General features: G+C 43.6%; 1 protein-coding gene across 2 annotated transcripts in view; it reads right to left on the reverse strand.

Annotated features, from left to right (window-relative positions):
- Positions 1–2,427: 2,427 nt before the first annotated feature.
- RNFT2 (ring finger protein, transmembrane 2) overlaps positions 2,428–16,702 on the reverse strand; it is a 101,796-nt gene continuing 87,521 nt past the window's right edge. Inside the window, exons 7-11 of one of the 2 annotated variants that reach the window (XM_073625812.1) lie at positions 14,770–14,919; positions 13,965–14,066; positions 7,468–7,533; positions 4,391–4,492; positions 2,428–3,297 (exon numbers count right to left, since the gene is read on the reverse strand). In XM_073625812.1, the coding sequence (XP_073481913.1) occupies positions 3,163–3,297; positions 4,391–4,492; positions 7,468–7,533; positions 13,965–14,066; positions 14,770–14,919 (555 nt within the window). In that variant the 3' untranslated portion in view covers positions 2,428–3,162. The remainder of the gene's footprint in view (positions 3,298–4,390; positions 4,493–7,467; positions 7,534–13,964; positions 14,067–14,769; positions 14,920–16,702) is intronic. The other variant, XM_073625820.1, reaches the window with a different exon arrangement.

Below are 16,702 nucleotides of genomic sequence, written 5' to 3' on the forward strand. Positions count from 1 at the left end.
ATATATATATATATATATATATAAGGAAATGTTTGGAGACTCAATACAGCATCTATTTTCACCTGGATCCACACCAGACACTGCAAAAATGACAGGATTAAAGAAATCTCTGTGTTTGATTTGTTTCCCTCTTGCGATCAGTCTAGGGTATTTTTTGATATATATATCAAAAAAATAAAAAAGATAGATAGATAGATAGATAGATAGATAGATAGATAGATAGATAGATAGATAGATAGATAGATAGATAGATAGATAGATAGATAGATAATGTGATTTGAAAAGTAGTTCAGCCATGTTGAAGTCATATTTGTCTTTTGTACGTCTTCAATTCTATGTAGATATGTCTGTGTTTACATATGCTGATAAGTCAGCATGCCAACAATTAAGCTAGAAGGCCATTCTGGCCACAGGAGTGTACAGCCAGTACTCTGTAAATATGTCTTATCAATCATTTGTTTTTCACAATGAAAAGTCATTTTGTAATGAAAAAGCTGCTCGGCTATTATTTTCTCCACAATGGAGTTTTTTGCCTGTTTGGCCAGGACTACCACCACCTAAACGTGTTGAGGTTCCAGGTTAAAGGTGATAGCAGGTATGGTTAGTGATCAACATATTGTTCAAAAGAGGGGAGACTGTAATGGAAATTTGTAAGTTCTGTAAATAATGTTATTCTATTTTGTATGTATCTCACACTGCCCTCACTGTGCACAAGGCACTAATAATGTTTTCAGTACATGTTTGCATTCTTTCGAGTCCTGATTAGAATTAGCCTGCCTATGTAACGCCCCTTGTTAGCATAAACGTACAATTGTAATATTAATGTGATACCTACATAATCATGTGTATAAAAACCTTCAATTGCATCATAAAAAAGCAGAACAGTTATTTGGAAAGATGCAGAGTGTATCTTTTGTGTCTGTTCCCTACTGCAGTAGTTATTAATTTGGAACCACTAATCAATATGAGGATAGGAGTTGCCTATCTATAAAATGTCCTGGTCAATGACCCAGACCAAGTCATAACACTTAATGAACCTCCAGATCTTCATTGAAGCCTGCTGGAAAGAAAAACCCCAGGCGGTAAATAAAGTCTCTCTATTACAGGGGTCTCTGGTGTCGTCTACCCAAATCAGGATTTCCCAGAATGGCCTTAATGCCAAATAACCTCAAACCCATCGGATCCTTTCCATGATGTTCCTGAAAATGTTGAGGGGTGGAATGTTTGCCTCTTCCTTTCAAGATGTTACACTTGTGTTTCTCTAAACCTAGTTCTAAGCACCTGGAGGTACAGCCCATGTGTAACAACCTACAAGGGCATATGAGGCCATAAATAACATACAGTATTGGGACCTACAATTGATAAATTGCTTGATGACAGAATTGAACCCATCAGTTCCAGTGACCTCCCTTTTGCGGTGCCACATGAATTCACACAATCCATAATTGGTGGTACTATACCTATAGCTGCCAACTTAGTCAAACACAGTGCACCATAAATTAGGTCCACTTTCTGAGGTCTTAAATGACTGGGAGTAATATAGCTATGCAAGTTGTGGGATTTTCTGAATAACTGCTGCTGTATTGGGCATTTGAGGAAGAGGGCATAGCCTTTGAAATGCGTAAGCTGCGTCCTTGCTGGTGGACATGCATATGGTGGTGTGATGAGGGTTGTTACATGCACTTGACCGTATTTCCTTTGTGAGTATATTGTTTTTTTTATTGTACTAATAAAGAATCCTACGGTAATGCACTAGACTGGTGTACCTCCTTCGTATACTTGTTTTTAATACATTTTTCACAAATCTAAGATTACCATGAATCTTCTTTTCAATTTGATCTTACTGAAAAGATCAAGTCTGTGTGGAATTTTTTGTACCTTATGAACTTGTTTAGGGGACTGAGGTTGAGGATCAATGCAAACTTTCCTGATCAATCAATCAGAACTTTCCTAATGGATCTTGATTATGAAGACAGTAGAAACCCCTGCCCTGCACGGAATGAGAACTGAGATGAAAGAAGAGAAAGCACTCTTCTGACTTCTCTGCTTACCAGGAACCTTGCTAGGGGAGTGCTGTCAAATTACAGCCTTTAGCATGATCTCCAAGTTAAGACCTCCTCTGTGCGAATAGAGGCTCAAGGGTCAAGAAACACTACTTCACTATCCCCAGTAAGGACTGGGGAAGGGCAGAAAAGAAGCGTGGGTAAGGTTGGTCAGCATATTTGAGGCTCCACCACCAGAAATCCAACATGTCTCTTTAACAGGAAACCCAAAAAAACTGATGAGGACGATAGAAGGACAACCTTTAACTTCACAGTGTGTTTTCTCTCCTGGTGGGAGGAGCCTCTGTCTTTCATATGCTGTCTTGAAGGGTGACTGGGAATAAAATAAATCACACACACAATCTCAAACAAAATCAAGTCAGTATTTAAGTCCATGAAACATCTTTATTTTCAAACAAAAAAATCAACATAGAATTTATCTGGGGTTGTTAAACAGCTCAATTTTAAGCCTCGAAATTGCAAGTTGAAGATATTCCCCAATATCAATCTGCTGTCTCTTCAGCAAAAACAACTGACTAGCTCTCCCTTAAAGAACAGGTTCACAGAAAAGCAAAAAAAGGTTCCCAGACCCTCTCCCTATCTTCCTGATGGAGATTGGCCTTTCACTGTGTTTACAGCCTCTCTGCAGAACTCTTGCCCCTGCTACCTGTGCAGGTTTTTCCCAAAGATTTGAATGGAGCCTTATTCCAAAGCAGGCCAAACGCAGCCTCTGAACTGACGTGTACTGCTTAATTGAAGGCAATGGTATTTTGATGACCTACTTCTGCATCACAAACCCTTAAAGAATATAATAAAATGTATCTCCACAGCTTGGCATGATGCTAAATGTGGTCTGCAATTTGACAAACAGTACTAACAAGGATGAATGTAACAAATTAGGGGCAGAATGCTAGCATAAACGCTTTAGGATAATTTGGAGATCTGGGTTTGTGTACTACAGTTTTTCAAGAAAAATCAAAAGATCAGACCGTTCAATTTACTTGGAGAATGCTTCAATATTCTGCAAACTCTCTAAAACTGACTGCAAAATGGGGAACTGGGGTGCACTTCCCAGTTATGCCTTTCTACTTCCACCTACATTCTGTCATAGCCCTATGTGTCAGTACACTTGAAAATGAGCAGAGGTGGAACCATCTTTCCACAAGCGAAGGGTTTCCACAGCTACAGAACGGCAGAGGGGGCAAGTTTTCTCTCTATCAAACCATAGGCAAAGGCACTCCTCGCAGAACACATGCTGAAAGAAAAACAAAGAATAATTTCAAGGGATTGTAAACTCATATTTTTAAAAAAAATAACAAACATGTCACTATTACTTGTTCTGTGCAATGGCACTCCTGGCTCCTCCCCCTGCCGAGTGCGCACCATAGCAAGCCCCTTGCTTTGGTGGCACTCGTGAGGGATAAATCCTGTGCCACACTCTGTGTGTCCATGAACATCAGAGCGTGGCTCGATCCCGCTCCCCGTTTCCTCCTCACTGGCTGTAATTGACAGCAATGGCTCCCGGTGCTGTCTCTGAGCCCATGAGGAGGGAGAAAGCAGAGAGACCAGCTGCTCTCGTGCACAGCACTGGATCGAGATTGAGCTCAGGTTAGTATTAGAAAGGGAGGAGGGGCTTAATGCAGATAATAAAACACTTTAAATAATGCTTGCCTCTGTGTTCCTGTGTGTAAGATATGGAGCATACTACTTGTGGTAGCCTGTGCTCACTAAAGGTGGTATTGGAAGAGGCACATAAAGGAGTAGGTGATACTATGATGGCTGGGTCCTTTTAGTGACGCACAGCCATGTGTAAGAGGATACAGCAGTATCTAAAATGGGCAGTCTAGAAGTGGCCATTTCAAATGACTGCAGTTACAATTTGGGGAGAACAGAAACACATTCACTTTTTAGCTAGTAGATAATATTGCAAGTACTAGCATGTACTGTACTCTGTGCCAACTGCCACTTTTGCCTGTTAGCTTGGTTTACATTAACTTTGATTTGCATAAGTATCCACCTCCCTTTTACTTCTACATATATTGTAGAGCTATGATGATGTCATCCCTATATTCTACTTTTCTCTATGCATGTCCATTGCCAACACTGCAAATAAAAAGAGCCCTGGCTGGCTCAAATTACCAACCCTCCCTGTACCGGTCTCAGTACTGCTGTGCATGGCCTTACAGGAGGCAAATATCAGGAGGGGTTCAGGAACATGTTAGCAGCATCTAAAATGCATTGAATGGTTTATTTTTAATGAGTACACATCAGGAATAAATATGCTTTATCTGCATGAGCAGAAATAAAAAAAAAAAATAAAATAAATAAAAAAAAAAAGATCATATTACCTGGCATATTAAGATTATGGGATCTTTGAAATCTGCCTGGCAAATAGCACATATATCCCCAGCTTCACTACATTGCTGGCTGCTGGCACGAACACCATATTTCTGTATTGGAGGAGTGCAGAAAATATAGGAATGCATTCTTTATTAAATACACATACATACACATTAAAACATGAATAAGATCCGAACTATACATTCTTAAGCATAACAAGTACACATATAAAACTCAGTTGAACAACAAACTGAAACCGTTTACATGGAGGGAAGTAAAAATAAGAAAACCCAAATAATATGGTTGCATAAGTGTGCACACCCTTAACCTATACTTTGATGAAGCACATTTAAATTTTATTACAGCACTCAGTCTTTTTAGGTATGAGTCTATCATCATGGCACATCTTCACTTGGCAATATTTGCCCATTCTTCTTTGCAAAAACAAATCTGTCAGCTTGTGAGGGCATCTCCTGTGCACAGACCTCTTCAGATCACCCCACAGATTTTCAATCGGCTTCAGGTCTGGGCTCTGAATGGGCCATTCCAAAACGTTAATCTTCTGGTGAAGCCATTCCTTTGTTGATTTGGATGTATGCTTTGGGTCGTTGTCATGTTGAAAGATGAAGTTCCTCTTCATGTGCAACTTTCTAGCAAAAACCCGAAGGTTTTGTGCCAATGTTGACTGGTATTTGGAACTGTTCACAATTCCCTCTACCTTGACTAAGGCCCCTGCTCCAGCTGAAGAAAAACAGCCCCAAAGCATGATGCTGCCACCACCATGCTTCACGGTGGGTATAGTGTTCTTTTGGTGATGTGCAGCGTTTTTTGCACCAAACATATGTTTTGGAATTATGGCCAAAAAGTTCAACCTTTGTTTCATCAGACCATAACACATTTTCCCACATGTTTTTGGGAGACTTCAGATGTGGTTTTGCAAAATTTAGCCGGGCTTGGATGTTTTTCTTCGTAAGAATAGGCTTTCAGTCTTGTCACCTACCCCATAGCCCAGACATATGAAGAATACAGGAGATTGCTGTCACATGTACCACACAGCCAGTACTTGCCAGATATTCCTGCAGCTCCTTTAATGTTACTGTAGGCGTCTTGGCAGCCTCCCTGACCAGTTTTCTTCATGTCTTTTCATCAATTTTGGAGGGACGTCCAGTTCTTAGTAATGTCTCTGTTGTGCCATATTTTCTCCACTTGATGATGACTGTCTTCACTGTGTTCCATGGTATATCTAATGCCTTGGAAATTATTTTGTACCCTTCTCCTGACTGATATCTTTTAACAATGAGATCCCTCTGAGGTTTTCTCCCTGCAGACCATGGCTTTTGCTGTAGGATGCGACTAAAAAAATGTCAGGAAAGACCTGCTAGAACAGCTAAGCTTCATTTAGGGTTAATCAAAGGCACTATAATTGATGGCAGGTGTGTACTGACTCCTATTTAACATGAGTTTGAATGTGATTGCTTAATTCTGAACACAGCTACATCCCCACTTATGCAACCACATTATTTTATTTTTTTATTTTTACTCCCCCCCCCAAAAGATTTCAGTTTGTTTATCAATTGAGTTGTACACTTTATAGGCCACATTAAAAGTTGGAAAAAGTTCTGAAAGGATTTATCTTTGTCTCATTTTTTTACATCACAGAAACCTGACATTTTAATAGGGGTGTGTAGACTTTTTATATCCACTGTACATAATAATACAGGTATAGAGTGCTAACTGCTCAGTTCATTAATTTAGGAATTAATTACTTTTTTAAAGCAAAGCTGTCATTACCTACAAATAGTAAAACTGGCATCGTAAATGGAATATAGATATTATCAAAAGTTCTTGGCATAGGGTTTTTGTTCCAAATAAAAGTTACCCCACCCTAAACTTTACCTAACTGTAAAGTATACCCTTGAAGGTATTAAAACCCTAACAATAAACTTCTTCCCCTTTGGTTTCTTAAATATACTGCTTAAATCATTCTACAGTATCTAATAATTGCAAAAAAAAAAAAAAGTTACATCGGCCCACAATCTAGCGAGTTCCTAAAGTTCTGTGCACTCTGCAGTGTTACCCCAGTCTAAGAATTCCTGCCCAGGTTTTCTAATTGAACTACAGAACACCACCCTTCTATGTTATGAGGAGATCGGGACGTATTACATAGTCCCAACAAACTTCTGTCCCAGGGTGACAACACTGCTCTTCCATAGATACAGTACAGTAAGCATTGTCACCCTATGACAGAATCAGAAGTTGTAATCTGCACACTTGATCCAGGACATTGTCCAAAAGCATTTAAATGGGATGTATTCAGGTAAATATGAAATATTACATTTGAATGTTATGTAGCCTTTTATCCAGCCACCCGGTGGTGATTACGCCTGTCTTTCTCAACCAAGTTAGTCAGTGGTGCTGCAGCATCCTGGTTGAGAAAGGGTGTGATTGAGCTCCGACTACTCTGACCAAACTGTACATCGGCACAAAGTTGGCCATACATGGCTTGTTTTTTTTTCATTCAGCCAGCCTGCTGAGCAAAAAAAAACCCAACAGGTTTTCCCATCCACACAACTGAGGTGGATGGGGGAATCTTCCTACATGTCATTGTATGCTGACAGCAGGGCTCCCCCACCATCAAAATACTCTGATCAGCATGGCAGTCAAGCAAAAATATACCAAAAGGCCAGTTTATGAAAAGTAGATTGATAGATTGACTTCTCATGAATGGAACAGCCATACATGGATTGAAATTCAACAGGTTTCTGCTGAACTGGCCAAATTTTGATCCATGTCTGGCCAGCTTAAAGAGGAGCTACAGTCTTCCAACTTTATTTTAAATAAATACATGTTTGCGATTGTTAATTATCACTATTGCTCAGAATTTTATGGGGTGTTTATGTAAAAAATATTTACCTAAATTTTCCCCCCAAAAAAGCCTGGAGGTGGCCAATTCATTTTTGGGCTTCTAAAGCTGCCCTCTGTTCTCTTACTGTATTTTGTGCCTAACTCTGCCTGGAATCATGTAATTTCAATGGACACAATCTTTATTGGTCAATGGAATAATATTTATTATTGATATGGGTACCTGCGGATGGCACAGTATTCTCAATGCTTTCCTCAGGCCTCCAATTCGTCCACAAATGTCAAAGGACTGAAATAAAGGCATGAATTAATTGTTCACATGTTATCAATTACTATTTAATATTGTTCATCCTAGTATAATGCCTATTATATACAAACACAATTTAAACATCACTGGCAATAATCAGACAGTGTAAAGTACTCTGTTATGCGAAACTCAGAACTGGATGGAAAGAAAACCAAATCTTTTGAGTAAAGTAAAACATCTCCTCAAATGTATTTCATCTATGTTTTTAGTTGTTTGCATGTAGATTAGTTTTAGGGCACGCTCACACTAGAATGCTGTGTGGGAAACCTGCGCTCCATACCGATTTCCGACATCACATTTAAATTGTACTGCCCTTGCGATCTGCAGCGGATGTCAGTGCAAAGTTAATGACACCCCATCAACTGAATATTTTCTGAGACAATGACATGAAACAAGCAGTGGCGGCCCGTCCATAGGGGGCGCCCGGGCGCCGCCCCCCCCCCCCCCCCCACCCTCCAGGCAGTCAAAAAAAAAATTTTGAAAAAAAAAAAATTTTTAAATGGCCCTTTAAAAAAAAAAAAAAATTGAAAAAAGTCCTTAAGTGCACTGTGTTAGGGGCGCCGGGCACAGCGCACTATGGAAAGCGCCACGTCTATGCAATCACAAGATTGCAGACGAGGCGCTTCATTTGCGGGGTTTTAACCCGCCTTGTGGCGCAAAGCAAAACGCCGATCGGCATCCGCCCAGCGCCCATAGTGTATTACTATGGCTCTGTGCTTTGAGTGACAGACTAGTTAGTAGTCTGTCACTTCCAGTTTTCCTTGTGTCAGAGCAGTGCGCCCGAGCGGAGGAGCGGACTCCTCCACTGCCTTCAACTTCAAAGAGGCAAAGTCGAATGTTTCCACTGCTAAACCGAGACACAGCAACACCAGTGGAAATAATAGAAGCACTGACGATCACACAAGGCTGGTCTCCTTATTTCTACAGGATGGATGGATGGATGGATGGATGGGGAAGCTTCACATGGGCTGTGTGTTTCACAAGTGCCGATCGTCAGTGCTTCTATTATCTCCACTGGTGTTGCTGTGTCTCGGTTTGGCAGTGTCAGTGAAGGCTCTTGTTAAACACACAGCCCATGTTGTGAATCATCCCCATCCATCCTGTAGAAATTAGGAGACCAGCCTTGTGTGACTGAATGCATGGAGATAAGAACGAGATAAGACATCCTTCCCAGCCAGCATATGGAAGGAAGGAGGCAGAGGAGGTGTCAGGACAGTGTCACTAGCCATGGACTGCAGCCTGCAAGACAGAGCCTCATTAATATGTAAGTCCTCATCACTGATCTATGTGTGTGTGTCCATCCCACCAGTGTATATCTCTCTCTCTCCCACCCACCAGTGTGTATCTCTCTCTCCCACCCACCAGTGTGTATCTCTCTCTCCCACCCACCAGTGTGTATCTCTCTCTCTCCCACCCACCAGTGTGTATCTCTCTCTCTCCCACCCACCAGTGTGTATCTCTCTCTCTCCCACCCACCAGTGTGTATCTCTCTCTCTCCCACCCACCAGTGTGTATCTCTCTCTCTCCCACCCACCAGTGTGTATCTCTCTCTCTCCCACCCACCAGTGTGTATCTCTCTCTCTCCCACCCACCAGTGTGTATCTCTCTCTCTCCCACCCACCAGTGTGTATCTCTCTCTCTCCCACCCCCAGTGTGTATCTCTCTCTCTCCCACCCACCAGTGTGTATCTCTCTCTCTCCCACCCACCAGTGTGTATCTCTCTCTCTCCCACCCACCAGTGTGTATCTCTCTCTCTCCCACCCACCAGTGTGTATCTCTCTCGCCCACCCACCAGTGTGTATCTCTCTCTCCCACCCACCAGTGTGTATCTCTCTCTCTCCCACCCACCAGTGTATATCTCTCTCTCCCACCCACCAGTGTATATCTCTCTCTCCCACCCCCAGTGTATATCTCTCTCTCTCCCACCCACCAGTGTATATCTCTCTCTCTCCCACCCCCCCAGTGTATATCTCTCTCTCTCCCACCCCCCCAGTGTATATCTCTCTCTCTCCCACCCCCCCAGTGTATATCTCTCTCTCTCCCACCCCCCAGTGTATATCTCTCTCTCTCCCACCCCCCAGTGTATATCTCTCTCTACCACCCCCCAGTGTATATCTCTCTCTCCCACCCCCCAGTGTATATCTCTCTCTCCCACCCCCCCAGTGTATATCTCTCTCTCCCACCCCCCCAGTGTATATCTCTCTCTCCCACCCCCCCAGTGTATATCTCTCTCTCCCACCCCCCCAGTGTATATCTCTCTCTCCCACCCCCCCAGTGTATATCTCTCTCTCCCACCCCCCCAGTGTATATCTCTCTCTCCCACCCACCAGTGTATATCTCTCTCTCCCACCCACCAGTGTATATCTCTCTCTCCCACCCACCAGTGTATATCTCTCTCTCCCACCCCCCAGTGTATATCTCTCTCTCCCACCCCCCAGTGTATATCTCTCTCTCCCACCCCCCAGTGTATATCTCTCTCTCCCACCCCCCAGTGTATATCTCTCTCTCCCACCCACCAGTGTATATCTCTCTCTCCCACCCACCAGTGTATATCTCTCTCTCCCACCCACCAGTGTATATCTCTCTCTCCCACCCACCAGTGTATATCTCTCTCTCCCACCCACCAGTGTATATCTCTCTCTCCCACCCACCAGTGTATATCTCTCTCTCCCACCCCCCAGTGTATATCTCTCTCCCCCACCCCCCCAGTGTATATCTGTATATCTCTCTCCCCCACCCCCCCAGTGTATATCTCTCTCCCCCACCCCCCCAGTTTATATCTCTCTCTCCCACCCCCCAGTGTATATCTCTCTCCCCCACCCCCCCAGTGTATATCTCTCTACCCCACCCACCAGTGTATATCTCTCTCTCCCACCCCCAGTGTATATCTCTCTCTCTCTCCCACCCCCAGTGTATATCTCTCTCTCTCCCACCCCCAGTGTATATCTCTCTCTCTCCCACCCCCCCAGTGTATATCTCTCTCTCCCACCCACCAGTGTATATCTCTCTCTCCCACCCACCAGTGTATATCTCTCTCTCTCTCCCACCCACCAGTGTATATCTCTCTCTCCCACCCGTGTATATCTCTCTCTCCCACCCCCAGTGTATATCTCTCTCTCTCCCACCCACCAGTGTATATCTCTCTCTCTCCCACCCCCAGTGTGTATCTCTCTCCCACCCACCAGTGTATATCTCTCTCTCCCACCCACCAGTGTATATCTCTCTCTCCCACCCACCAGTGTATATCTCTCTCTCCCACCCCCCAGTGTATATCTCTCTCTCCCACCCCCCAGTGTATATCTCTCTCTCCCACCCACCAGTGTATATCTCTCTCTCCCATCCACCAGTGTATATCTCTCTCTCCCACCCACCAGTGTATATCTCTCTCTGACCACCCACCAGTGTATATCTCTCTCTCAGACCCACCAGTGTATATCTCTCTCCCCCCCCCAGTGTATATCTCTCTCTCCCACCCACCAGTGTATATCTCTCTCCCACCCACCAGTGTATATCTCTCTCTCCCACCCACCAGTGTATATTTCTCTCTCCCACCCCCCAGTGTATATCTCTCTCCCCCACCCCCCCAGTGTATATCTGTATATCTCTCTCCCCCACCCCCCAAGTGTATATCTCTCCCCCACCCCCCCCAGTGTATATCTCTCTCCCCCACCCCCCCCAGTGTATATCTCTCTCTCCCATCCCCAGTGTATATCTCTCTCTCCCACCCACCAGTGTATATCTCTCCCACCCCCCAGTGTATATCTCTCTCTCCCACCCACCAGTGTATATCTCTCTCTCCCACCCACCAGTGTATATCTCTCTCTCCCACCCACCAGTGTATATCTCTCTCTCCCACCCACCAGTGTATATCTCTCTCTCCCACTCACCAGTGTATATCTCTCTCTCCCACCCCCCAGTGTATATCTCTCTCCCCCACCCCCCCAGTGTATATCTGTATATCTCTCTCCCACCCCCCAGTGTATATCGCTCTCCCCCACCCCCCCAGTGTATATCTCTCTACCCCACCCACCAGTGTATATCTCTCTCTCCCACACCCCCAGTGTATATCTCTCTCTCCCACCCCCCCAGTGTATATCTCTCTCTCCCACCCGTGTATATCTCTCTCTCCCACCCCCAGTGTATATCTCTCTCTCTCTCCCACCCCCAGTGTATATCTCTCTCTCTCCCACCCCCAGTGTATATCTCTCTCTCTCCCACCCCCCCAGTGTATATCTCTCTCTCCCACCCACCAGTGTATATCTCTCTCTCCCACCCCCCAGTGTATATCTCTCTCTCTCTCCCACCCACCAGTGTATATCTCTCTCTCCCACCCGTGTATATCTCTCTCTCCCACCCCCAGTGTATATCTCTCTCTCTCCCACCCACCAGTGTATATCTCTCTCTCTCCCACCCCCAGTGTGTATCTCTCTCTCTCCCACCCACCAGTGTATATCTCTCTCTCCCACCCACCAGTGTATATCTCTCTCTCCCACCCACCAGTGTATATCTCTCTCTCCCACCCCCCAGTGTATATCTCTCTCTCCCACCCCCCAGTGTATATCTCTCTCTCCCACCCACCAGTGTATATCTCTCTCTCCCACCCACCAGTGTATATCTCTCTCTCCCACCCACCAGTGTATATCTCTCTCTGACCACCCACCAGTGTATATCTCTCTCTGACCACCCACCAGTGTATATCTCTCTCTCCCACCCACCAGTGTATATCTCTCTCCCCCCCCCCCCCAGTGTATATCTCTCTCTCCCACCCACCAGTGTATATCTCTCTCCCACCCACCAGTGTATATCTCTCTCTCCCACCCACCAGTGTATATTTCTTTCTCCCACCCCCCGGTGTATATCTCTCTCCCCCACCCCCCCAGTGTATATCTGTATATCTCTCTCCCCCACCCCCCCAGTGTATATCTCTCCCCCACCCCCCCCAGTGTATATCACTCTCCCCCACCCCCCCCAGTGTATATCTCTCTCTCCCATCCCCAGTGTATATCTCTCTCTCCCACCCACCAGTGTATATCTCTCCCACCCACCAGTGTATATCTCTCCCACCCCCAGTGTATATCTCTCTCTCCCACCCACCAGTGTATCTCTCTCTCTCTCCCACCCCCAGTGTATATCTCTCTCTCCCACCCCCAGTGTATATCTCTCTCTCCCACTCCCAGTGTATATCTCTCTCTCCCACCCACCAGTGTATCTCTCTCTCTCTTCCACCCACCAGTGTATCTCTCTCTCTCCCACCCACCAGTGTATCTCTCTCTCTCCCACCCCCCAGTGTATCTCTCCCACCCACCCAGTGTCTATCCATCCATCCATCCCACCCAGTGTCTATCTATCCCTCCATCCCACCCAGCGTCTATGTGTCCATTTATCTGTCTATTTATCTATCTATTGCGGGCGATAGACCGGCGGGGGGGGGGGTGTATCCCCTAGAGGAAGGCACGTGATCCCTATGCCGAATACGCGTCGGAGAGGGGTAGGACGGAGCTGTCAGCAGGGAAGGAGAGGAATATACACCACACCTCACGCCATACGAGCCGCTGCTAAACGAAATACACCTGTATAGTTTGGTGCACTGTAGCACCTGCATACTGTGAGTACCCTCCTGGAGGAACTTCTTTTACTTTAAATAAATCCCTTACTATATTACACCATGGAGCTTTCTTTTTCTCTTTTATGAATCATGTTTTACCTCTGAGGATTGGACATACATCATTGCATCCTGAGTGAGCCCAGGAGTGGCCCCAATGCGTGTTTTGACACTGTTTAACTACCGTGTCACACGAATAGAGGTGAGCGCAAGCACAAGTGGGGGATCACGGGAGAGCACATCCAGCTTGTTGTGATTTGGACACTTTTCAGAAGAAGCTTGATGAACACTTAATTCATGGACACTGTTTTCTTGCACTTTTTTGTTTCAGTTTGAATCTACTGATCGTATTTTGTTTGGACACTTGATTGTCACAGGATTTGCACTTATTAATTAGGTTTATATTCATGCATGATGCACTTTCAGCATTTTATATAAGGATTGCACTTTTATGTGGATGCACTTTGTGAATTTTATATATAAGGATTGCACATTATATATATATATATATATTTTTACATGTATGTTTTTATTAGCATACTAATTATGGTTTAACATTTTTGCACAATTAGTTTATATTTTATACTCAGTTTATATATATTCATATTTTTTTTTTTTTCAATTCACATTTTTAGCGCGACAACTAGTATTTGCAATGTTTTCCTTTAAAGTGTACATATAGCTAATGTTTTTTGAGATGTGGGCGGATTAGAACCCCTATCAAGTTGTATTGCTCTCTGTTTACCCTCTCTGTTAGTCCTGGTGACCATTGTCACTGAGACAAAAAGTGATAGGAAATCAAAAATCTTACAGTTGTCTCCAGAACAAAAGCGAGGAGAAATCTTCCAAAGGGGATGCCTGCTTGGATGACATTTGTCTGAGGAGCGGGATTTTCTGTCACTTCCTGTTGCATCTTTGGGACAGAAAGTGGATATAAATCTCCCCAGTTGGACAGCCAGAAAAAAAACTGACAGGGTTTTAAGCCTTACCCAATCCATCCAAAACTACAAAAGCTTTAGATAAACATACATTTTTAAGAGTTCCTCAGACAAGCACAGAGTTACATTTTCTCCATAAGGTGTTGGTCAGCAGTACTACAAGTTACTAACCTTTAGGTAGAGTGAGGGTTGGATGGTTTAAAATTAGTTTGAGTATTCACAGTACAGGATCTGTTTGCATTTATCAAGTTTTTATATACTAAGAATAAACACAAGCTGCTGTCAAGTACCCTCTCTGGGAGAGGGGTACTTAGAAAATTTGCCATTCTCCCAATCTAGCCTGTGTGGTTAACATGTGTGAGATGGCCTCAGCCTTGCATCACTCCACAAGCCACACCCTCTGACATGTTTCACCCCACCCAATGGGGCGTAGTCATAGTTTCCCCAGGGGGGAAAGGCAAAACATGTTAGAGGGTGTGGCTTGTGGAGTGGTGCAAGACTGAGGCCATCTCACACATGTTAGGAGAGCAGCAATTTTTCTAAGTATGCTATACACTACCAGTGGAACTATACAAATTCCCCTTCTTTGCTTAGAGTGGCACTACAAGTATTAACAGCTCTCTGGCAGAGGGGAATTTGAAATATTTACCACAATGGTCTGGAAAGAGTACAACTCACCTTACAAAGACTGTATAGGATTATAAGGATGCTTCCTAAGAAGTAGGCGCTTGAAGGATCGTCTCCTATGATATATTTATACCACAGCTGGATAGGCACCAGGGAACGGACCAGCTGGCTCAGCTCTTCAATCAGTAGGTAAAACTTGCCCTGCGGAGACACAGTTAAACACTTAATGCCACAGAGACTAGGCAGACTCAAACACAGAGGCTTTCATTACTTCATGTGGCGTTATGAATCTTTTGAGACTAAGTAATGAGACATTACAACACTCAGAGGTCCAGAACATTTAATCTACGGTTAGCTAAAGATAATTAGGAGTGAAATTATAGCGCAAGCAAACAAAAGAAGGGGTCTGCAGTGCAGTTAGTTCCACACAAATGACCACTACCCCCCCCCCCCCCCCCACTCCTTTAGTCTGTGTGACTTATATCAAACATGCAGGCTTTAACAGCTGTATTAAATGAACATTAGTGATTACCATCATATATGATAGTAACAATTATTATATTAACTGCAAAAATAACTGCAAGGTTTATTCAGTAAGAAAAATGTCAGAAAGTAGTTGAAGTATTCATCTGCAAAATACTGTATACTGCATTAACTTTTAGAACTACAAAACAGTCTATTAGTTTCATTCAAATGAACATTAAACTAAAAATAAAAGGAATAGTAGGAAGGCCAAAAACATGACTGCAATATGAATGGCCTCAAGTATAGAACCCTCAGAGTGCAATTGGTGCCAGACCACACTACATAGTTTGAATTACAGAAGTAGCAATTCATTCTTAAACCCATTTTATATTATTTCATGTTAACATCATCTATAGACACAGCGAATAAACAGGCCTGTATCTAGTAAAGGAGGGCTGTAGGTCCCAAGAAAAACAGAGCAGTAAGCAGTGGTTACCTTGACCCAAGTTTCTGAGTGTGTTTTTTTTTTTTTTTTAATAACGCTGCACCCCTATTGATGCCTTAATGTGATGGGTCTACTCACTATAACTCATGTTATAGCAAACATTTGAGCTTTGGATAAAATTTTACCTAATTAGATAGATTGATATATTAGCCAATTTTACTAAAGCTTTACGCTAAAGGTAGCTTCTCTGTATGCTTTTTTTCCCCATCAAAATCTGAATTTCATCTGCCAGGGTTTGTGAATTTAAAGTGGTTAACCGCTTCCCGACCGCCTCACGCAGAAGGGCATACTGCAGCAGAAGGGCATGTACAGGCAGATTAATGTACCTGTACGTTGCCCTTTAAGAGGCGGCGCACGCCGGGAGCTCCGTGACCGTGAGTCCCGTTGACCCGATGTCCGCGGGGATACCCGCGATCGTCTCACGCTGCTCCCTGTGATCGAGAGCGGCAATCAGTGTAGTGTAACACACAGCCCCTCCCCCCCACAGTTAGAATCACTCCCTGGAACACACTTAACCCCTACAGCACCACCTAGTGGTTAACCCCTTCACTGCCAGTGACATTTTTACAGTAAATGCAATTTTTTAGCGCTGTATTAATGCCAATGGTCCGAAAAATGTGTCAAAATTGTCCGATGTGTCCGCCATAATGTCGCAGTCACGATAAAAATCGCTGATCACCGCCATTACTAGTAAAAAAATAAATTATCAATAAAAATGCCATAAAACTATCCCCTATTTTGTAGATGCTATAACTTTTGCGCAAACCAATCAATAAACGCTTATTGCGATTTTTTTTTTACCAAAAATATGCAGAAGAATACATATCAGCCTAAACTGAGGAAAAAAAATGTTTTTTAAAATATTTTTTTGCGGATATTTATTATAGGAAAAAGTAAAAAATAATGCGTTTTTCAAAATTGTCGCTATTTTTTTGTTTATAGCGCAAAAAATTAAAACTGCAGAGGTGATCAAATACCACCAAAAGAAAACTCTATTTGTGGGAAAAAAGGAGG

This window comes from Aquarana catesbeiana, linkage group LG01, assembly GCF_042186555.1.
Source record: "Aquarana catesbeiana isolate 2022-GZ linkage group LG01, ASM4218655v1, whole genome shotgun sequence".
Lineage (NCBI taxonomy): Eukaryota > Metazoa > Chordata > Amphibia > Anura > Ranidae > Aquarana > Aquarana catesbeiana.